The sequence below is a fragment of the Mobula hypostoma genome, chromosome 13 (genome assembly GCF_963921235.1).
Source record: "Mobula hypostoma chromosome 13, sMobHyp1.1, whole genome shotgun sequence".
NCBI classification, from domain to species: Eukaryota; Metazoa; Chordata; class Chondrichthyes; order Myliobatiformes; family Myliobatidae; genus Mobula; species Mobula hypostoma.
In genome coordinates, this window is record NC_086109.1 from 67,676,530 (window position 1) to 67,700,552 (window position 24,023).

General features: G+C 41.8%; 1 protein-coding gene across 14 annotated transcripts in view; it reads left to right on the plus strand.

Annotated features, from left to right (window-relative positions):
• The window catches only part of sema4ba (sema domain, immunoglobulin domain (Ig), transmembrane domain (TM) and short cytoplasmic domain, (semaphorin) 4Ba), a 462,752-nt gene that overhangs the window by 397,835 nt on the left and 40,894 nt on the right, over positions 1-24,023 (plus strand). For all 14 annotated transcript variants that reach the window (XM_063065887.1, XM_063065890.1, XM_063065888.1 and 11 more), the window contains 6 exons: positions 8,170-8,330; positions 10,902-10,964; positions 11,048-11,146; positions 11,238-11,349; positions 15,113-15,229; positions 16,272-16,414. In XM_063065887.1, coding sequence (XP_062921957.1) covers positions 8,170-8,330; positions 10,902-10,964; positions 11,048-11,146; positions 11,238-11,349; positions 15,113-15,229; positions 16,272-16,414 — 695 coding nt within the window. The remainder of the gene's footprint in view (positions 1-8,169; positions 8,331-10,901; positions 10,965-11,047; positions 11,147-11,237; positions 11,350-15,112; positions 15,230-16,271; positions 16,415-24,023) is intronic.

Sequence of the window (24,023 nt, forward strand, 5' to 3'; positions counted from 1 at the left end):
CCACCTCTTCAAGAAATACAGCGGTATACCTCAGGCATAATGGGATATGGAGCCAAGATACAAAACAACTGTGCTCACTGTGTGTCACAGAACAGGCTCATGAGGCTGAATGGCCCACCGTTACTGCAGACGATAATTCCCACAATTCCATTAACGATAATGAGGTCATAGGTAGAAATACTCTGCACATCCGAGCTTTCTGTAGATTTTGTGATGTTGTTCTCCTACAGTGCTGATACATCTGTCAACAAATATGGGTCACCTGCACAGGTACTTGCACTGAAATTGTCCATGAGTTGAAAGTGCAACTCATATTGTTCTTAATTATTGTTTTACAAAGAGGGCTACTTTGAAAAGTTTCGGTAGAAGATTCACTATTTTCCATGTGGGCCCCACTACCACATTGTGCCACAGGAATGCACAATGGATGGTGGTTGTAAGATAGACACGCGGATCTGAGTGGAATGGAGGGATATAGATCGTGAAGAGATTTAGTTTGGTTAGATTTAGATGTAGGGCTGAAAAGTCTGTTTCTCTGCTGTACCTCTCTCTGTTCTATAGCTCAGTGTTATTTCCTGGGGAAAGTGGGAATCGCAAATAATCTCAGACTTTCTCTGTAACTGTAAAACTTTATTCTGCATTCTGTTATTATTTACCCTTGTACTACCTCAATGTACTGTTGTAATGAAATGATCTGCATGGAGGACATGCAAATAAAGCTTTTAAGTCAAAATCAAAGTAAATTTATTACCAAAGTACACATATGTAACCATGTACTGTCCTGAGGTTCATTTTTGCAAGCATTTATGGAAAAATAAATATAATAGTATCTATGAAAAACTATACATATGGAAACAGAAACTGACAAACAACCAATGTGCACAATAAGAGAAATTGTGCCAATAAAAAATAGTACTGAGACGAGCTGTAGAGTCTGCAGATTGTGGAGTCAGTTCAGGCTTATGGTAAGTGGAGCTCCCCATAGCGGTGAGGAGCCTGATGGTTGCCTGATAATAAATATTCCTGAACCTGTAGGACCTGAAGTTTCTGTAACTCCTGCTCAATCGTACATGCGACAATAATCAACCAAGCAACTAATTTACCTATAACCCACAGGCACATATATAATTTAATTCTTCTCCAGAGTGCTAAAATACAGAGTATTTGTGATTTGGTTGGGAACATTTAGGTTCAGGTGGATAGCAACCGCTTTATCTCAAAATTTTATTTAGTCCAAACATCAGAGGTCAAAGCCCCTGTTCCTATGCTGTACAGATTTACAGTATGTTCTATAGCAGATGCTGGAATACTCAATAAAAGAAAATGCAAGTCAGGCAGTATTTGCTGCGTGGGTACCAAAGGTTATGTTGGAGGATGATCAGTATTCAACCAGCTGAAAGAAAACAGAGCTTGCATAGTGTAACCTTTCCTGAGGTTGCTGGCTGCTTCTTGGTGACGTGGACACACTCAATCTCCCAGTGTAGTTTTACGTTTCCTCAATTAAACGTTTGCTTGGCTGGCAGAGCAGCCTAAAGGAAAGCCACTTTGAGATTCTGATCTGTAACCACAGGAGCAGTTCAGCACCACAAAACCACAAGTGGTATGCACCCAGGTTGAAGCCAAAGCTCCTGTTGCTCTCAGAGAATTGGCAATGTGTCATTCGACATCTCCGCTAGCCACTCCAATTCATTACAGCAGGAGGAAGTAAGCATGACTGCAGATACTGGAACTCTAAACTCTGAAAATGTTGGAAGATGCTTCCTTCTTTTTCTTTCCTTTGGGAGTGCACATCAATCCCAGTCTACTGCTCTGCACTTTGCCAGTGCTACATTCCTTTGACTATGTTCTTTTGTCCATGTTCTCACTCTCTAACTGTTCCCATTGACTCACTGACCAGATTACCTGGTTTACAGTGTTTCCCCATGGTCACCTTGGTTTTATTCTCTCAGAGACATCAGCCCTCCCCATCCTCTCTGTGGCTCAACAAACTTCTTTTGCCTCCTTGCCTGTCCCGACCAAGTGTCCTCGACCTGATACATTAATTCTGTTTCTCCTCCCACAGATGTGGCCTGGGCTACTGAGTAGATTCTGTTTTTTTTTATCAAGAATCCAGCTGCTTTTCTAGTGAGTTAGTCTTTATGTCAACTTTGTATTAAATTGTTTTGTGCAGTGTTGCAAAAATACAACCTGTAAATTTAGTTACCCAGAGATCATAAGCCTAGGTTATATATTTTAACTCATTACTATGTGTACGGATGATAACATGTTGTTTAATAGCAGCTAATCAAGGTCGATTGAATGCTGGTAGGCTGACTTTCTTCAGCTCCAAAATAGCAAGCGGGCAGCGTGTACACGTTCCCAGTCAAAGTGTGCTTCCTGTTATACTGAGGTTAATTTATAGTAATTTCTTTGTGTTTTCTATCCTCAAACCATCCTAATTTAATCCTGTCTATGCTAAATTCAAGGGGAAAGGGGGGCTGTGCTCATTGCTGCTGCTTATTGGTTAACTAAAGGTGGCCAGAGGTGTCTCAGAAATAAAAGTACATGTTGATAAGACATATGGTTTACTGGCTATTATTGGTGAGGGGGCAGGAACAGAGGCCATGCCTGAAACTGTCCAGCTAGACTACTTTGTATAGTTGTGATTATCATACCACTGGCAAATTGTGGTTGTCCAAGACAAGTTGTGGAAAAGATGCACAAAGATGTTGCTGGGCTGGTGAATTTTAATTAAGAGGAGAGGCTGCATCGGTTGGGATAATTTTCTTTGAACAAAGAAGACTAAGGGGAGATTTAAATGAGGTATATAAAATAAGAGATCTAGACGGGGGAGCGGGAAGGACATTTCTCTCAGCAGAGACGATTGAGTTAGTTGGAAGATTACAGGGGAGATGAGGTATATTATTTTTATCTAACAAGTTATAGCGTGTGAAACTCTCTTCTTAAAGCGTGGGAGGCAGAAACTTTCACTGCCTGTAAAATACGCCTGGATGACTGCTTGTGGACCAGAAGTTAGCAAATGGGATTAACGGAAATTATAAACATGAAAAATTCTGCAGATGCCTGAAATTCAAAGTCATGCACACAAAGTGGTGAAGGAAGTCAGCAGTGTCTATGGAAATGAATAAACGGTCAACATTTCAGGCCAAGACCCTTCTTCAGGACTGAGAAAGGAGGGGGGAAGTTGCCAGAATAAAAAGGTGGGGGGAGGGGAAGCAAATTTAAGTCAAAAGAAGATCATCTAAATTATCTTCTTTCGATTGGCATGAACACAAGGAGCAAAATGGTTGTCTTCTGTGCAGTAAGTTGCTCCAGTTCCATAAAGTGCAAGCATTATTCTGCTTACAATATATATAAATATCTGATATATGTATGATATATATATTCCTCATTGTTGGAAAGAGTAGAAAAAAAGAAAATGCACCTGTCTTACCAATTGTTCTTGTCTGTTAGTGATTCACATAATTCATGCCATTTGAATAAGAACTTTTACACATAAGTGGGCCATCAATATGTAAAGACTGGAGTTCGTGTCAAGAGAATAAATGGACTCTATGTGAAGCCAGTAGGCGAACCTGTGAGCCAACAATGTTGGTGATCACTGTGATAGTTTGAATCATTGTAAACATCATTGTCTATAGCAGAAGCTAAGCCCGAGAATGTGTTGGTATATATCAAGACAAAAAATTATGGTTAAGTAGTCAACATGACTTCCAAGAGGACCATAACCTTGTCGTAGGGTTTGAAGACCCACTTGCCTCAATGATCTGGAGAGCTATGTTGGCTGGAGGCAGGACCCTGTGCTTTGGCTCTTCCTAGGGTCACCTATGCCAAACAGGTCAAAGGGTAGAGGCGAAACTAAGAGTGGTCCACCATGCCTCCAGGTTTGGGGGTTCAGCTCAGGGCTAACAACCCAGAGTGGCCAAAAAGCAATTGTTACAGAAACAGCAATCTCTACAGATAGGGATGGAGGACCTTCATTGCTGCCCTAAATGCCAGCAGCATAACGGGCAGTAAGTGAGTAAAGGCTGATTTATACTTGTGCATCAACTCAACGCCGTAGGGATAGCTCTACGCAGAGCCTACACGGATCCCAACGCTGTAGCCTGACGCGCAGCTTTCCCAAAATGTAACTACGCGTCGCAGCAACACAGACTGCAACAGCTGTGATTGGTCCGCCTGGTAGCATCGCATTTCCTCCTAGGCTGCAATAGCTTCCCATTGGCCGACTGAAGGGCAGGGAAGGAATTCTGGCTGCAATGCTTTCCATAAAGCTTTACAGACCTCCAAAATTATGGAGGACACATTTCACTTTTACGAAAAAAGACGCTCCCTTTAAACCTGTTTACCCCGAGAAAGACTACAATGACCATGAAGCCTTGCAAGGGCAGATGTGTTCACATGCGCGACGTGCGTGAATTGCAGAGCGACGCAGACACATCAATGCACAAGTATAAATGCTCACAATACGCATAGGCCACTTGTGTAGGTTACGGCGTCCATTTAACGCACAAGTATAAATCAGCCTTTATTGTCAACATGAACTCAAGAAAACAGCAAAGGTTTTTGCACCATGAATATTGACAAAAAATTTTAAAAAATCTGGAATTAGAAAGAGGCATTTGCAATTGTCTTTAGAATGAAAAAGTTGAACCTTTTCCTATTGGACAGAGACTTTATTTTGGCAGACCCAATGAAAAATGAACAATACTCTGAAACACCTTACCTGCTGCTCTGTCCACTCAAACGGTAATGGAATCATAAGTTAGCAGTTCTTTGGACAGAATATTGCTGGCATGTTACTGATGATATGCACCATGCCATCAATATTCAGTCCAATGAATGACTAATTTATGTTTCCATTACAGTCAGTAACATGTGACCCAAGGGTCACAGTTTACTTGTTTTGTTAAGAACTAGCCTCATTTACAGAAGTAATTTAGCCGCCATTTGAAATTTGAGCCGCTCAGCACACCACTCACCTTGTTAGCGATTGTGACACTGTGAATCAGATTACTAGAAATTCAGGCCCATCATTAACCAGGGCACATTAGCTCAACTGGATGCACCATCTGCATTGTTGGTAGGTGCCATTCTACACATGGTTGTTAAATTAAAACTCCAGCAACCAATGTGATACAGAAGTTCCAGTGACATTCTTGAAAGAGGTAGGTAGCTTCCAAACAACTGACAAAGAAAATCTACAGATGCTGGAAATCCAAAGCAACACATGCAGAATAAAGGAAGAACTCAGCAGGTCGGGCATCATCTGTGGAAATGAATAATTCCATTTAGGACTGATGAAGGGCCTTGGCTCGAATCATCGACTCTTTACTCTTTCCCATAGATGCTGCCTGACCTGCTGAGTTCCTCCAGCATTTTGTGTGTGTTGCTCCAAGCAACTGAGCCAATGTTATTCCGTCAACCAAAGCCAGCAGAAACCGGCCTGCAAATCAGTTATTTACAGTGATAGGGCATGTGGAAATATAGATTACTTGTGAAATGCTTTGGCGTGTGGGTCCCGTATTGATGCATATCTTTCTAATTCCATTCCTTTATCTCGCTGAAGAGGAACGTATTAAACTATTAGCTGTGCCCTTTTACATAAATTCCTGGATTTTATTTCACAAAATATAATTAATCTAAATGTTAGATGCGGTACTTATGCTAATCCTCTTCATTCCTTTATTCCTCTATGCTCCTCTAAGACTATTCTTAGATCTTACCACCTTGACAGAACTTTGCTAACCTTTCTTAAGTTCTCACCATGTGTCTAATTGCCATTTAATTTATTAATGAGATTGTGATACATTTCAAGACAGGTCATTGCATCAAGGACATCATATAAGTGCGCTGTTGTAAATCACCTGATGTAGGTGTGAAACAGAAGAACGATCATGTGTTTCCAGTACAATAATCTGTGAGGCCAGTTGTCCTGTTACACACGTTCACTAAATTAACCCTTATGGAATTGGCAGTGGCAGTAATTAGAATCACAGCTCCAGCAAAAGAGGTTCCATCCTGACACCCCCATTTATAAATAAAATGACAGTGAGACACACAGTGAGAACATAAAGTCAAAGTTCAAAGTAAAATTTATGACCAGAGTGCAAACGTGTCACCACATACAACCCTGAGTTTCTTTTTCCTGGGGCATACTAATACACTATCAATTACTCCAAAAGACTGAAAGTAGAGTAAATACTGAAGGGCTTTTATTAACAGTAAATGGTCCAACGTCCATGCTGAGTATCTGCCCTGGACTGAGGGAGGAGCAGTGGCACAATCGCCTTTATTCAGGGGTCTGTGGGAGGAGCCACAGTAGCAGTCAGCAGAGGGGTGTGTCCAGACAGGTAACCCAGTTACAACATATATATATGGTTTACCACACATACCTAGCAAATCTATAGACCAGTAACTGCAAACAGGACCAATGGACAAATGCAAATATAAGTTAATAGCAATAAATGACAAGAGCATGAAGTGACAAGATAAAGAGTCCTTAATGCAAGACCATTATCAGTTGTGGGAACACCAGAGACAGAATAAGTATAGTTATCCCCTTTTGTTCAAAAGCCTGATGGTTGAGGGGTAGTAGCTGCTCTTGACCCTGTACCTCTACCTGATGGCAGCAGCGAGGAAAGAGCATGGCCTGGGTGGTGAGGATCTTTGATGATAGATGCTGCTTTTCTACGGCAACGTTCCATGTAGATGTACTCAATGGTTGGGAGGGCTTTTTCTGTAATGTATTTAGGAAAGATTAGCAAAGTTCTGTCAAAGTAGTAAGTTTTAAGAACAGTCTTGTAGGAGTGTAAAGGGGTAAAGGGACAGATAGGATTAGAGCATGTACATAATCTAAAATTTGCATTAATTATATATGCAAAAATCCAGGAATGTATGTAAAAGAACAGATTTAATAGTGTAATACATTCTGTTTCTGAGAGATAAAGGAGTTGCCTTTGTGTAGTTTGCATATTCTCACTGGGACCATGTTCCTTCAGGTGTTCTGATTTCCTTCCATGTTCCAAAGACATGGATTTGTATATCACTTAGCAATGATTAATTGCCCCTACTGTGTAGGTGAATGATAGAATCTGGAAAAAGCTGTTTGAAGAATGAAATGAGATAAATGTGGGATAAGTGAAAATGGGTCCTCAAACTAGTTGCTGCTCGGTGGACTGACAGGCCTGATTCAAAGTCAAATTCAATGTCAAAGTCAGATTTATTATCAAAGTGAATGCAGTACTGTGCAAAAGTCTTAAGCATATGTGTATACACAGCTCGGGTGCCTAAGACTTTTGCACAGTACTGCTTGTGTCAATGTGGAGCAGAGAGCAAACCTATAGATCTGGTGGGAGCAAAGGATGTTGGGATTGGCAAGGGTGAAATGCCACGGGAGGGCTGTGGGAAAGGTGGCAGAAAAGGAGTTCCAGGGGGCGCAGGGTGGCAGGAGTGAAGATGTACCCAGCCCTGAGACCGCCGGGCAGGTCATTTGACTTCAAATAATTGGTTCACTGATTATTACAGAATTAGCTCTCCAGTGCTTCCCACTCCCTCCCCTCTCCCTTCCCTCTTTCCCAACCACAATTCCCTTCTTCCTGCCTCCTTCCCACTCTCAATCCTCAATAGAAACCCATATCAGAATCAGGTTTATCATCACTCACATATGTCTTGAATTTTTTTTGTGGCAGCAGTACAGTGCAATACATAAAATTACTACAGTACTGTGCAAAAGTCTTAGGCATCCTAGCTCTATATATACACATAAGACTTTTGCACAGCTCTGTATATGTTACCGTATACTACCTTGAGATCGTTTTCAAACAATGCAATAGAATTTATGAAAGTTATACATAAACAAAGACTGACACATGCCAGTGTGCAAATGACAAACACCAATGTGACTCTGCGCTCTATGACTCCACGGGTAATTTCAAATTCTTCAGTGATTGGGCATGTTCTTAAATCCTTTGGGCAAGAAGAATAAAACTTACTGCAACCAATTGAGTTTTGATTGTTTAAACCATGAAGAACCCCTGCTGGTTGAATGTCAATTTCCCATCTTGCCAAGCTAAGCAGACCTTGCTGTAAGAAGCTGCGCTCAGCTCCCTGCCTTTCTTCACTGGAAGGGGTCTGTTGCGCCATCTAACCCAAGCGCTTATTTTTCAGATGACACAGACAGAGTCGTCAAACACTTCTACAGGGATGGAGTGCAAAACTATACGAAGCTGCTGCTGGGTGCTGATGGACAATCTCTCTACGTTGGCGCAAGGGATGCTATTTTCTCCTTGAATGTTTCAGATATTGCTCCCAACAAGTTCAAGAATGAGGTATATTCTCATTTATCTGAAAGATGAAAGACTATTATCCTGGCAGACAATGAACAAACATCTCCATTGGAGATTTTTCCTTTGCTTATTTTTGTATAATGTTTTGGAGAGTAGGACATTTTCAGAAGCAAAAAGGTCCTTAGGCTGCAGACTCAAATACTTTGCAAGCTAGATTTGCATTTTAGTTAGAGGCTTCTGTCAGCTGTCAGAGCTGTACACCCAGACACAGGGCAGAGGGTCATAGGAATATTATTCAGTCAAAGCACTTCATCAAATCACCCTCACCTTCCCCTGTCATTAGATGCCCTCCGGCAGCGGGAATGACTGACAGGATAGTTTCTTCTTTCACAATTATGTGATTGCAGAACCAACAAGAGCCCAGAATCTCTAAAGATGTGAATTCTAATCCTCGTTGTGTCCCAATCTGAAGAATACTCGAATATCTCAGCCAGACTTGACAGAGCAGATCCAATTGTTTTTGAGGTTAGCTGGATGCCTGGGTTGAGTTAATCAGTGAAGCATGACCAGTTAAAAATCCTAAAATATTATATAAATTTCATGGGACTACTTTGCTAGAAATTTGAATAAATCTCATGGCTGATTTAATTCTGTATCTGAATTTTACCAAAGTCAAACATGAGGTATTTGTCTCTTCAACTGACTGACTCGTTTCAAAAAATGCTTACAAAGAACAGCAAAATTCCAATAATCCAACGCTCTCGGGACTCTGGTGATGATGGGCGGGCTGATTTTCCTGACTATTAAAGTGTTAAGATGTCTTCTGCTCTCTCCATCCTCACTAACAGACTTTTAATTTAGAGGAATGCCCAAAATGCTGGAGGAACTCAGCCAGTCAGGCAGCAACTATGGAAGGAAATAAACAGTCGACATTTTGGGCCGAGACCTTTCATACTCCGCATGAAACATTCCTCCAGCATTTTGTGTGTTGATCTGGATTTACAGAGTTTGGCCAATCTATTGTGTTTACACTTTTAATTTCCTAATAAGGTCACAACACTACACAGAACTGGTCAACACAGCACGCAAGAAAGGCCCTTTGGTCCAACATGTCTATGCTAACCAAAATAAATATGACACAATAGTATAACAAACTTTCCAGTGAACTTGATGAGTTTAAAGGGGCCACAGTACCAGCACTCAGTGAGTCAGATGCCGAAGCATCAAGATTTCCGAACAATTGGATGATGAATTATAGGAGTTTTACTACGCAGGGAGCTTTGTCACTGTAGCTTCGTTTTGATGGAAACATTAAAGCTAATGAGCTGTTTGACAATTTCTATTACTCTGAAAAAAATAGAAATTGCTTCTTATGATAGTTCTATTGTGTCACTGAAATACAGTATAGGGTGGGGCACCAGTAGGATCTTAGGGGCACTCTGCTCAACTTCTCTGGCTGTTCAGTAGAATTTTATAGAGGAATGAAAGATTCAGTGTACAGCAGGTGTTTCATGTACCATCATTTTCTTTAATCTGTCAGGGTATAGTTCTCCTTTAATTAATCTGTTAATTGTAGGTGAAGATATAAAGATAGTTTATGGTAATTTAGAAATAAATTATTGAACACAATGCATTGGAACACTGATATGATTATGAAATTATTTTGGATAAGCTGGATTATCACTAGTTTTCACAGTATCCAATGCCTGAAGGAGTAAATTGTGTGATTATGGGCACCCCAGCGATTAATGACAGCAGCTGATGAAAAGGGAGATCTCTGACATGGTCATTGGTTTCTTCTGCTCAGTGCTCAGTCAAGGCCTGGCATTCATGCAGTCATCCCATTGAAGGGAACTACACCCAGTCTAATTCCCCCTGCACCCCAGCACCCAAATTCATCCCCCTCCCCTTACTGGTTTCACTTACTCACTTCACACACAGTTCATCTGTAGGCTTCCTTCCCCACTCCCCCTTACCGATCTGATTCTGGTTCCATTTGCCATTCACCTCTTCCTTAATGGTTGCATTGTTACGGCCTTTACTTATGAGAGTCTGGAATTGGTAGCCCCTTGTGCACTTGTATATCTCCCTCCAGCAGCTATCTCCAATCTTTGCACCATCCCCGCACCCCCCCCCCAGTCTTTCTCTATCTACCCCTCATTGGTTTCTCTGCCTCCATCTCTTTTTTTTTAAATGCCCTTAACTCCTGGTGGAGTCATCAGGGCGCCATCATGACAAGCTTTTTGCACCGATCTTTTTGGTGATTGCTCATCATGTGGCATTTCTTTAGCATCTGAAACCTGGAGGAGCCTATCCCAGGTTTTGTTTTACGAGGTCGAGTTGCTAGCTTGACACTCAACCCTGCACGGATGGAAAGCGTGCAAAGGAGTCGGCTGGATTCGAACGCGGGACCTGTTGCCCCGAAGTCCAGCGCTGATGCCACTAGATGGACCAGCCAGCGACCGTCCATCTCTCATTCACCTGTCAATATTCCTCATGTTTGAAAGCTGGTGAAGGTGAGGAGTCCGAGGCAATATAAATTTCTAGTGTGAATATAATCCCACCTGAGATGTTGCTGAATGACAGGTGATCGTATTCCTAATCTCTTTCCAGGTGATTTGGGAAGCCCCACAACAGAAGAGGAAGGAATGTCACTTTAAGGGGAAGAGCCTATCGGTAAGCATTCTTGTTTGTGAAAGTAAACTGTTCAGCTATGTCCAAGTCCATTCGCAATAAGTTTGATATTTGTCCATTTGCAGAGTGACTGCTTCAATTACATCAAGATCCTCCTCCAGCTGAATAGCACACACGTATATATTTGTGGGACTTATGCTTTCAGCCCTACTTGTGCCTACATTGTAAGTGTTAACACTGTTGCCATCAAATATTGGGTGATAAAACATTACCATATAATTACAGACAGGGTAATGCATTATCTTTTATTCATAGCAAATTGCAGACTTCTCTCTTGCAAAAGGCCCCAACGGTAACCTTCTCATGGAGGATGGAAAAGGTCGATGTCCCTTTAATCCGACCTATAGGTCAACTGCAATTATGGTTGGTGAGTAGAAGCAGGTTTTAAGTAGATGTTGCATAGTTCAATCTGAGAATGAGTACAGAATAGAACCAGAAATTCTTACTCTTCACAGAGATCCATAAACAGGAGAAAAACCCCAAACAATGAATGACAGAAAAATGTTAGAACCCCTAAGTTCTCTCTCCCCCTTCCCTGCCCAGTACCTCTGGTTATATCTGCCTGTGACTTATGCAGGGTTTGGGGGCCAGAGTAGAGATTAGTCATCATTCAAATGTTGCAACTTTATTCAAGCCTCTCCACTTGAAGAGCTTTCTAATGGAATTTCTTTCGCTCAAATGGGAATTTAACATAGCTGATGTGGAGAAATCATTTTGTTTGATTAAGATAGATCAGAACAGGGGCCTCCAGTGCAAACCATACACCACACACTTTCTCACACAAAAGGCAGAAATCTGGAATTCCCTTCTCTTGATTGGGTCAATTACATTTTTCAGGACTGAGGACACCAGATTAATTTGACTGAAAGGTAACAATGGTTGGGAGTACACATTGGTGGTATCTAACCATTTAGAACTGAAGGACGAAACTGCTAATCCTGTGAAATCCTCCAATCTGAAGTAGGCAGCACAACCATGTACTGAGCCAGGGAAATGATAGATATGTTGCATTATTTTTTAAAGGTTTTGTCTGTGAATCCAGGGGTTATCCATGGCACCTCCATCAAAGATTTGATCTTGGGTAAAAAAGAAACAAGTGGCAGGTACAAGCAACTGGATGAAGGGTGTCTCATAATAGATATGGAATGGCTAAGAGATAACTTAATCAAGAAATTAGAAGGGCATAAGGGGGGGCCTTGAAATGTCATTGGCAAGTAAGATTAAGGAGTATATCTAGAGCAAGAGAATGGCCTGTGAAAGAGTGGGTCCTCTTAAACAAAAACAACTTATGTGGAGTCTGGCAATGTGGGAGAAGTTCTCAATGAATACTTCTTATCTGTATTCACCAAGAAAAAGTATATGGAAGGTAGTGAGTTCAGGGAGGGGGTACACAAGTAACCTGACCAGGTCAATATTAAGAAAGTGGAGGCATTGGTTGTTAGGGAACGAATAAGGATTGATAGATCTCCAGGCTCAGATGAGATTCATCCCACTGTATTATGGAAGGCAAGGAAGGAGATAGCTGCAGTTGTGATGGAGATTTTTGCATTTTTGTTGACCACAGGTGAAGCGCCAGAAGACTGGAGGATAGTTAATCTTGTTTCTTTATTTAAGAAGGGTAGCAAGAAGAAGCCAGTGAACCTTATATCAGTCACAGGGCAATTATTGGAGAAACTCCTCAGGGACAGAGTTTATGTCCAGGAATAATCACCATGGCTCTGTGTGGGGCAAATCCCATCTCACTCGATTGAATCAAGTTTTTCAGTCTAAGAAGACTAATGAAGGCATGGTAGGCTGCAACCAAAGGTTAAGTCATTTGGGATCCAAAGCAAGCTGGCTAGCTAACTGGACCTAACGTTAGCTTGGTGGTAGGAGACGAAATATAGTGCTGGAAGGTTGCTTTTCAGGTCAGAAGTTTGTGACCAACAGTATATCTTGGGGATTGTTGCTGGTGCCCTTGTTTGATGTGATATACATCAATGACTTGAGTGTGAGTGGAGGAAATATTACTATGTGGATAAGAAAGTTGGTGGTGTTGCGGAGCGAGGAGAAGGTTTCCGAAGGCCACAGCAGAATATGGATCAGAAGGAAAGCTAAGCAGAGCACTGGTAGATGGAACTTAGTACCGACAAATTAAATTAAATCTCGCAGTCCCAACAAATTAGACCCCTTCCAATTTGCGCATTGCACAAAGGTACATCAATGATGCTATAGTCATCTGTCCTTTACACAGTCCTGTCCCACCTGGACCGTGGCGTATCCCATGTCAGAATGCTGTTTGTTGATTTCAGTTCTACTGTCAACATAATCATTCCCCAGAAGCTGGTGGGGAAACTGTCCATGTTGGGTCTCAACACCTTAATCTGTAACTGGATCTTGGACTTCCTGAGGAAGAGACCACAGACAGTTCGTATTAGCAGCAACATTTCTGGCTCATCACGCTGAGTATGGGCATCCACCCCCCCACCCCCCCCAACACGTACCCCCAGGGCTGCCTGCTCGGCATGTCGCTGATCACACTGCTCTTACATGACTGTAGTGCCAAGTCCAGATCGAAACACATCATTAAGTTTGCAGACGACACAACAGTGGTTGGCCTTATCAGCAACAATGATGAAACAGTATCGAGGGAGGAGGTAGTGAAGCTTGTGAACTGATAAACACCCGACAATCTGGGCCTCAACGTGGACGAGATGAAAATGTCATCAGGGTCTCCCTCCCTCCATTCAGGACATACAGTATATCAGAAGTGCCATGTACGCATTGCCTTCAGCATTATCAAAGAGCCCTCCCGTCCTTGGCACAATCTCTTTGATCTCCTGCCATCAGGCAGAAGGTGTCATAGCATAAGAACCAGAACCATCAGACTAGGTAACAGCTCCTTCCCCCGGCTGAAGACTTCATAGCACCCTGCTTCCACCCAGCACTCACGTACACCCCGTGTGAGTGCGCGGCCACGCAGCATACCACCCCATCCACTCTCCAACTCACTCTCAAACTCAGATTCTCATCCTGCTCTGGTCAGTTCTCATCTTTTATCGCTGCTGCTTCACATATTTATATGACTGCTTGCTTTATTATAACAGTGCTGGCAACATTCAACTGTCTTACATAAACATGCACTTGGCCATTTATGTCCACCTTGTCAGTCTTCAGGCCATCCTATCCAGAGACTTGTGCTAATATTATTTTGTGACTGTATGCTCTCGATCGTAACTACATGTGCTGTGTGTGACCACTTTGCTCCTTGGCCCCAGAGGAACATTGTTTTGTTTAGCTGTATACGTGAGTATGGTTGAATGATGAGGAACTTGAACGAGTGTGAGGTGATGTATCAATTGTGTAAGTCGACATATAGAGTAAATGGTAGGGTGTTAAGGAATGCTGATAAACAAAGGAACCCTGGGGTTCAAATCTATACTTCCCTGAAACTGGTAGATAGGGTATGAAGAAGGCCTTCATAGGTCAGGGCATGGAATATAAGTGTTGAGATGTTATGTTGTGACTTTACAAAACATTGTTTCAATTGTATGTGAAGCATTGTGTACAGTTCTGGTTGCCACGTTATAGGAAGGATGTGGTTGCACCAGAGAGAATGCAGAGGGTGTCCACCAGATGTTGCCTGGATTGGAGGACTTTTGGGGCAGTCATTAGATAGGCTGTGGTTTTTTTTTGCCTTGGAGTGAAGGATGCTGAAGGGTGACCTGATTAAGATCCATCAGCTTGAATTGTTAACTCTCTTTCTCTTCTCACAGATCCAGTCTGACCTACTAAGTCTTTACTATGAGGCATAGATAGGTTAGATAATCAGCTCTTTATCCTTTGGTAGGGGTAACAAAACAAACAAAACAAGTGGGAATTGACGGTTTTGTGGCCAAGTTTGCAGATGATACAAAGATAGTTGGAGGGGTGGGTAGTGTTCAGGAAGCAGGGAGTCTGCAGAAGGGCTTGGACAGATTAGAAGAATGGGCAAAGAATTGGCAGATGGAATGTAGTGTAGGGAAGATGGGTCATTATATTTTACACATTGGATGGATAATGTGGACTCTTCAGGTATGACAAGATCATTGATGGAGTATTGAATAATATGAGTAGCATCTTTAATATTCATTTGTCTTCACTTTCTCTAGAGGAGGAGTTATATGCAGGAACAGTCAGCAATTTTCAAGGCAACGAACCAATCATTTCCAGGAGTCTGGGAAATAAACCACCCTTAAAAACAGAGAATTCTCTTAATTGGCTTCAGGGTAAGTTACAGACAACAAACATTGAGATGCTGATGATAAAGATGAACGCTGAAGTAAAATCCCAATTCATAGAGATATTTTACAGCAGTGCAGTTGGAGAGAGAGTTGGCACAGAGCAATGGGATGTTGGAGCATTGTAATTCTCTGCGTAGAGAAAAGAATCTTTGTTCACCAAACATTCCTTCTCATTAACCTTCCACCTTCCGAATCCACCCCCAAAATTCAAATACGTATTCAAGTATTCAAATAAGTATCAAAATTCAAATATGTTTCAACAGATGAATGTTAAAGATTTATATATGTTTGTAATTTCAGGAAGTTTCAAGTTTATTTCTTGGGTTCAATTATCATAAAATTTACTGGAGGTTTCACTGTGTTCAGCTGATCAACCTAATGCAATAATCTGCCTCTAGACAAACAATGGAGTTATTTTAAACTAGGTTTACATGAAAATAATGAAAGGGTGCTCCGTATCATAGTTGCATTCACTCAATTAATTGGATAATGCAATAACTCACTGGTTCCAGTTCTCGCAAACAGTTGGAATTCAGGGGCAGTAGGCTCTGATCACTGCAGCAAGTGCTCCTGCATTTCCCCTTTGGATGCATTATTGTTCTAATAATACAGAAATCATCATTATGTTTCTGCATGTCCTGGATCTACGAGTCAAGCTCGGTGTTAATTGGAGCAGGTTTCCCTAGATGTGTACAGATCTATTGCAGTTCCAGTTTCATTCAGGAACTTTAAACCCGATCCCTTTAGTGTGTAGAAGATTATAGGCTATTGAACTCCAACTGGGGTGAAATATTCCATGGAAATCTACACGTCTGCTGTTTGACGTTTAAGCAAATCTCTTAAAAAAAACAAAAGCCCATCTCAGTCAGTTTTGTGGATGGACTTTGTGCTTCAGCGAAGAAATGTCAAAGATTGAACTGTGGAAAGAATTGTAACTTTAAATGTTAACTTCATTTGAAGTTTTGTACATAATTCATGAACAAGAGCGTTTCTTTTAAAGCCATTAATTTACTTAACTGACTTACAGATCCAGCATTTGTGGGCTCGAAGTTCATCCAGGAGAATCCTGGGAAGGATGATGGAAAAATCTATTTCTTCTTCAGTGAAACTGGCAAAGAATTTGACTTTTTTGATACTACAATTGTTTCACGGATAGCCCGAATCTGTAAGGTAGGCTCATTCAGGTGTTGATGGTGGGTAGGGAGTAGTGTCTTCTTATTTCTGATGTTTGGTAAAAAAATATGTTTTATGTAATGACCCTTTGTTGTTATTAAAGCCTTGAGAATTGTATGATTCTCTTCTAACTTGTGCCAATTGTATAAAGATCTTCTTATGTCAAGATGTGACAGGTATGGGTCAGCAGTATGGGGGCATGGTAGTTTAGCTGTTAGCACAATGGTTTTACAGTGCCAGTGATCACCAATTGGGGTTCAGATCATCCCATTATCTTTAAGGAGTTTGTATGTTGGTCTCCTCTGGGTGCTGTGGTTTCCTTCCACATTCCAAAGATGTTCAGTTAAGGTTAGTAATTAGTGGGCATGCTCTGTTGGCACCAGAAGCGTGGTGAATCTTGTGGGCTACCCCCAGCACAATGCTTGCTGATTTGAGTTCATGCAAGCAAAACATTTCACTGCATGTTTGGATGCTTCGACGTGCATGTGACAAATGAAGCTAATTCTTTGTTAGTTGCCCGTGATGAAGTCAGAGAGATAACCAGCCTGACCAAACCAAGGTTCCCACATCATCAGCTGTTAGATGCTTTGCACCATATCAAGTGTGTGCTTTACATCAAGTCATACAGCATTGGAATCTTCTTCGAGGATCTCCACCTTGTCAAGGTGGAGAGACTTGTGAGTTCCTGAGATACCAAGAGCGATGCCACCTGAAGTTTAGCCATCTGGCACTTAGCTCCTGGGTTACCCACAGCAGAAAGGTCAAGGGGGAGGTTCCGGACAAGGAGCGATCTAATCAAGTACTCAGTGGCGGAGCTGGCAGAAGATGATGACACAGCACAATGGCTGCGAAAGTGGAGGAAGGCTGCATCAGTGGCAGTGCAGGGTCACCAGCCGTGGTGCATCCCTTGTCACTGGGCCCCCAAACCAATCTCTCAAGGACCATCTGGTGACTGCCCGTGCATCAGCCTCCCCACATTAAACAAAGTCATGCACGGGCGTTCTCCATTGAGGGAATCCTCCCTACCTGTATATGTGAGTCCCAGACTGGCCCCTGCAGCCTCCTGAGAACCCACCAATAGACAACCCCTCAGAAGAACGTTGTACTCGACTCGAGTGATCATGCTACTACTACCACAGCGTAGAAACAGGCCCTTTGACCCACTGTGTCTGGCACCCATTTGCACTAATCCTACATCAATTTAATTTCGGAGGATTTGACAGGAATATGGACTATTCCTATCAACCCCTCCCACACTAGATTTATGTAGGATTAGTGCAAATGGGTGCCAGACACAGTGGGCCAAAGGGACAGAAACATGGACCATTCCTATCAACTTCTCCCAGACCTACACTAAACAATCAGAGGTATTCCTCTGGAAGCAAGGCCTGAGAAATTAGAGACAAAATACACTCTATAGAAGCATGCACATTTACCAAATGGTGTAACTTCAAATATATGGTTAATTACCATTGGAAGTTCTCTAATTCAATGATCAGGTTTGAGAGCATCTGGGAAGATGCGGCTTTTAGACTGTTCAACAACCCCAGCAAATCTTTCATTAGAGCTGTGAGATATTGAAAGCAAAAGTTAATGGATCTGAATAAATAGGGAGTTTTATTGACTTCTAACAGTGTTCCCAGAGAGGGAATAGAAAGAGATGAATTTATAATTGTTGAAGGTGAACTGATGGGGATCAGAACTACAAGTAGATGACACTTTAATGGGAGTAAAAGGCAATCTTAATCCTCAGAAGATCGTGTTCAGTGATGTAGATCTGTAGATAGCCTCTAATTAGAGACAGTTTCTGATTGATTGGTTGATTGATGGCTAAATTGATGTAAGTCATAGCAATATCTTCAACTACACAGTGAGTGGTGTACAGGTCCTGAGGTATATTTCTGTTACCAATTCTTGCTGTGATTACTAGATGTATAATTACTCATTAATACAAGGAGTCATAATTTTAAGGTGACTGGAGGAATGTATAGTTCAAAGTATATTATTGAAGTATATACATGACACCATACACAACCCTGAGATTCATTTTCTTGTGGGCATTCACAGTGAATTTAATAAAAGACTGTCCCCAAGCGGACAGTCAGAGAACCAAACTGCAAAAGACAACAAACGGTACAAAGCCAAAAGAGGGAAAAAAATAAGGAATTAATGTTGAGAAAAAGAAATGTAGAGTCCTTGAAAGTGAGTCCAAAGGTTGTGGGGATGGTGAGCTGGGGGAATGTCAGAGGTAGGGTTTTTACATGGGGAGCGCTGGGTGCATGGAATGCACTGCCAGAGGTGGTGGTAGAGGTAGATACGTTAGGGGCATTTAAGAGATTCTTAGGCTACGTCCACACTAGACCGGATAATTTTGAAAACGTCGGTTTCGAGTAAAAACGACAGGCGTCCATACTAGGCATTTTTCAAAATATCTCTGTCCACATTAGCATGGATATTTGGGCGAATCTACTCCTACTGGGCATGCACAGACACATCTACAGAAAACAAGTGAAGAGGAAACGGTATAATATTTATGTTTCCGCGGCGGCGTTGTGCTATTTCCATTGGTCAAAAACTAGAGTACCAACAACAACAGGGAAAGAAAGTTTTTAACAATGTCTTCGAGGAATACAAAGAAAACCTCCACTGGAAAAAGCAGACCGACCTCTTAGTTTAGACAGACAATGAAGTCGAGCTGTTTCTGCGAGTTACAAATGACTACAAAGTCAGCAAAGCAGTGGAGAATATGGAGATGTTTAACTCCAAACAAGCTATTAACGTAGACAATAAAGTAAACAACACATGCATGAAGCCGTCCTCTACCCAAGATCAACAAGAGAGTGGAATCTTCTGCCGCCAGACCTGCGCAGTATTTCTGACATTAATATTTTTAAAGATAGACTCAATCAAATCAATTTAGGGGATCTAGTTAAAAAAGATAATTTTACAATTTAACTCTCACGCCGTTCACACCGACTGCGCGTTATAACAGCCGTCTGGCAGTGCTTGCGCAGTACCAAGCAGAAGCAGAGAAAACATTGTTGTTGTGATGTTGTCGTGACAGCGTTCTTAAATATCTCTGTTTACCCCGCCCACAGTACAACGCGCAACAATCGTTTTCAAACTTACACACTCTGGAGAGTGTTTTAGAAAAGCTTCGTTTTCGGGGGATGAAAATGCCGTTTCAATGTGGATGGAGGGTCAAAACGAAGAGAAAAAGCTTCGTTTTCAAAATTATCCGGTGTAGTGTGGACGTAGCCTAAGATAGGCGGGTGGATGATAGAAAATTGGAGTGCTATATAAGAGGGAAGGTTTAGATTGATTGTGGGCCAAACATCCTGTATTGTGCTGTAGTGTTCCACGTTCTGTGTACAATGGACCCATATTAAATGTGATAAGTCAGAAATCAAGACTGAAAGCAATGGGAAGTATTCAGTGTGTTGGAGATTGTCAGCAGAGATAGGAAGACCCAAGTCAGTGTAGTTGATCTCCCTTATATGTTGTAACAGTGATTGAAGCACCAACATTCTGAACAAGAACTCAACTAGCCCCTCCCAGTTATAACAGAGCTAGCGCCTGGCCACCCACCCAACGTGTGACTGTTGAGCTTGGAGTGACAGAAACAGAATAAGAAAATAGGGGCTACACACACAAAATACTGTTGGAACTTTGCAGGTCTGGTAGGAGGTCACAGTCCATGTTTCAGACCAAGACTCTTCATCAGGATTGGAAAGGAGCGGGGAAGAAACCAGAATAAGAAGGTGGGGGAAGAGGAAGGAGTACAAGCTGGCAGGTGATAGGTGAAACCAGGTAATGGGGAAGGTGGGTGGGTGGGGGAGGGCAGACGAAGTAAGAAGCTGGGAAGTAATAGGTGGAAGATGTAAAGGGCTGAAGAAGAAGGACTCTGATAGGAGGGGACAGTGGACATTGGAAGAAAGAGAAGGAGGAGGGGCACCAGAAGGAAGTGATGGACTGATGAGAAGGGGTAAGAGGGGAGGCAGAATGGGGAATGGAAAAAGAGAGAAGAGGACGAGTGAGAAATGACCAGACATGAGTGAAATTGATGTTCCAGCAATCAGGTTGGGGGCTACCCAGACAAATAAAAGGTGTTGCTTCTCCAGCCTAAGGGTGGCCTCATCGTGACCATAGAGAAGTCCATAGACCAACATGTCGGAATGGGAATGGAATGTAGAATTACAATAGATGGTCACTGGGAAATCCCACCTTTCGTGGTGATTGGAGCAATGATGCTTGATGAAGATGTTCCCTAATCTACATCAGGTCTTCCTGATGCAGAGGAGGCTGTGCTGCTGGCCACAGTAGACAAACCCAACAGACTCGCAAGTGACGTGTCGCCTCACCTGGAAGAACTGTTTGGGGGGCAAAATTGTTGTGAAGAAGGAGGTGTAGGAGCAAGGGGAGCACTTGTCTCACTTGCAGGGATAAGCACCAAGAGGGAGATCAGTTAGGAGGGATAAGTGGAAAAGGGAGTCATGTAGTGAACAGGTTTTCTGTGAGGATATTCCTAATGATAACCCAGCTAAAAGTTAACATTCAAAGAGTTAAGACATTAGGTTTGGATTGTTCAATTTCTCAGCTTTATTTTCTAAGTATCAGTTAATCTCGTTATAAAAATCTAATGAAGAACTAATTATATCATTTAGAAATTGTCACTGCAGGAAGTTAAAATAACAGTAACTCTCTATAAAAACAATTTGGTGAGAAGTCATTCAAGAAGGTATTCAGTTGCTAGAATGAGATTGGGCAGTATTATTCAGTTTTAGCAACAGTGAATTAGGTCTATAACCGGGGAAAGAAAGGGTAAAGCAGATTGGTGAAGACTGGGGAGATAGAGTAAAAGTAGATTTGCCCAATAGGAGGCTAGAAATGGCACAGGAGCAATGTGCTGTGGGCATCCTTTCTGATGAAACTGGGACTAATTACAAACAGCGGCAGATTGCACAGTGAGCAATTCAAACAAATAGTGGCTCTTATTTTATCATCCATGGGAATATTTAATCATCCATGTAAAAAATGGAAAGGACAGGGAGCAAAGTTTGTAGAAACTTTATAGGTTGCTGTGTACTTTAGATTGAGTGTGTCAGTTAGTTGTCAGTTTAAGTTTCGTTGTTCCAAATCCAGAATACATTTAGAGAAGTTAATTCAATAATTCAAAATAAAGATATACTAACCTAGCTTTCACATCTCATAAAGGGAAATTAAGACCATAAGACATAAGATAAAGAGCAGAATTAGGCCACTCAGTCCAACGAGTTTTCTCTACCATTCAATCAAGGCTGATTTTTTTCAACTCCATTCTCCAATCTCCTCCCCAAAACCATTAATCTTCTTACCACTGAAGAACCCACCCATTTCTGCTTTAAATATTCCTAATGACTTGGCCTCCGCAGGCCTCTGTGACAACAAATTCCATAGATTTACCACCATCTGGCTGAAGAAATTCCTTCACATCTTAGTATTAAAGGGATATCCCTGTATTCTAAAGCTGTGCCCTCATATCCTAGGCTCTCCTACTAATGGAAACTACCTCTCCACATCCACTCTCTCCAAGTCTTTCACTGGCTAGTAGGTTTCCATTAGTAAGAGAGTCTAGGAAAGTCTTAAAATCTCCTTTAACCCTCAAAAGCCAAGAATCAGCAGGTTTTCGAAATATGAAAGAAAAACAAAAAATGTTCCCATTAGTCCTTCTCTGTTAAAAGATCCTCAGTGAAGAGTTTTAATTTTAAAAAACTCTTCATATGAAAAGGGACCCTACAGTAGATTAACCTGGAAGCACCTGAAGATGTTCTGGGAGACATTTATAAATGGTTGGGTTAAGTTGTTTTCCGATCTTGGCAATTTACTTGCAAACGTTTCGTCACCATTGGAAGAGACATCAGCAGCGCACTGATGATGTCTCCTCACATGGTGACAAAATGTTTTCAAGTAAATTGCCAACATTGGAGAACAACTCAACCCAACTATCAACCTCCCATGCTACATATCTTCTAAATTATATTTGTAAGTGCTTCAGGATTGGTCTTGATGCTAAAATGTTGAATATAGACCGGGGTAGGCAACCTTTTTGCCTCTGTGGGCTGGATCGCGTATTAATGAGCAGATGGTGGGCCAGATAAATGCCAAAAAAAATCTTGAAGTATGGGAATTATCCATTTAAATACATCTAGTTATGTTTTGCCTCAAAGTAATGAATAACGCATGCTAGAAAATCAATTGTGCTTAAGGTTGCCTACCCCGATATAGACAGTAGGAACAAATGCTGTGAAGCTTAAAGAAGAACAACCTAGAAGAAGATTGCTTCACTGGCCACTGGCCAACTCTAAAGTTGGTTTCTTCCTAATAACATATAAGAAGAACTTAGCTATCTTTTTAAGGCCTGCTGATGTGCAAGTAGCAGCTCTGTTTGTGCCTTTCAGGGTAGGGTACTTACCAGAACATTTCCCACTCTACAAAAGCCATTCTGAAATTGTGGATATCACAGCAGTGAAGTTCTGAACTGTCCATGATGGAGTTCCACAGTACTCCTGCAATGTGACTGCCTCTGCTGCGTCACCTTTATTCTCTCACTACTCATTGGATTATACTCTGGAATTTAGAAGGCTGAAAGGGGATCTTATTGAAACATAAAAGATTATTAAGGGATTGGACACGCTGCAGGCAGGAAACATGTTCCCGCTGATGGGTGAGTCCAGAACCAGAGGCCACAGTTTAAGGATTAGGGGTAGGCCATTTAGAACGGAGTTGAGGAAAAACTTTTTCACCCAGAGAGTGGTGGATATATGGAATGCTCTGCCCCAGAAGGCTGTGGAGGCCAAGTCTCTGGATGCTTTCAAGAAAGAGATGGATAGAGCTCTTTAAGATAGTGGAATCGAAGGTTATGGGGATAAGGCAGGAACTGGATACTGATAGTGGATGGTCAGCCATGATCACAGTGAATGGCGGTGCTGGCTCAAAGGGCCGAATGGCCTACTCCTGCACCTATTGTCTATTGTCTATTGATTCTGCTAACGTCCCTTCCCCACTAGTTATCTCCCAACCTTTGGGAATGTTTATTGGCCTGGCCGTTTTCACCACTGGTCACCAGACCATAGCCTTCTTCTGCTCAGTCATTCTAATCCAATCTATGGCTCAGTCTTCCATTCCCAAACTCGGAGGATAATTTGCGCATTTCGAAGAAGGGCTTGATGTTATCATTAGTCTTCTCCATTATTCTGTAGTTGAAGTTGAAGATTAGATCAAAAAGCTTTGGTCCCTGTTTTACTTTTCCAGTTGCCATGACCTTGTAATATTCACAGTAAACGTGTTATCTAAGTGACTGAGTTGCACTGTCTTATTTAATTATGCTGTTCTACAGCATATCTCACCTGGTAGGCAGTAAGAATCAGAGAGAAGTAATTTATCTGGTGGATCAATCAGCCGGACTCTGTCACTCTCATTAGTTGCTGTTCGCTACCTCAGAAAGCTTTGTCATTTTCATTGGCATTATTGATCAAAATAATAGCTAACTAAAAAAAATTCATGCTTAGCATGAGGCGCCATTATACATTGATGTAATAATCACAGGAGCTCGTCAGTGACAAATTGC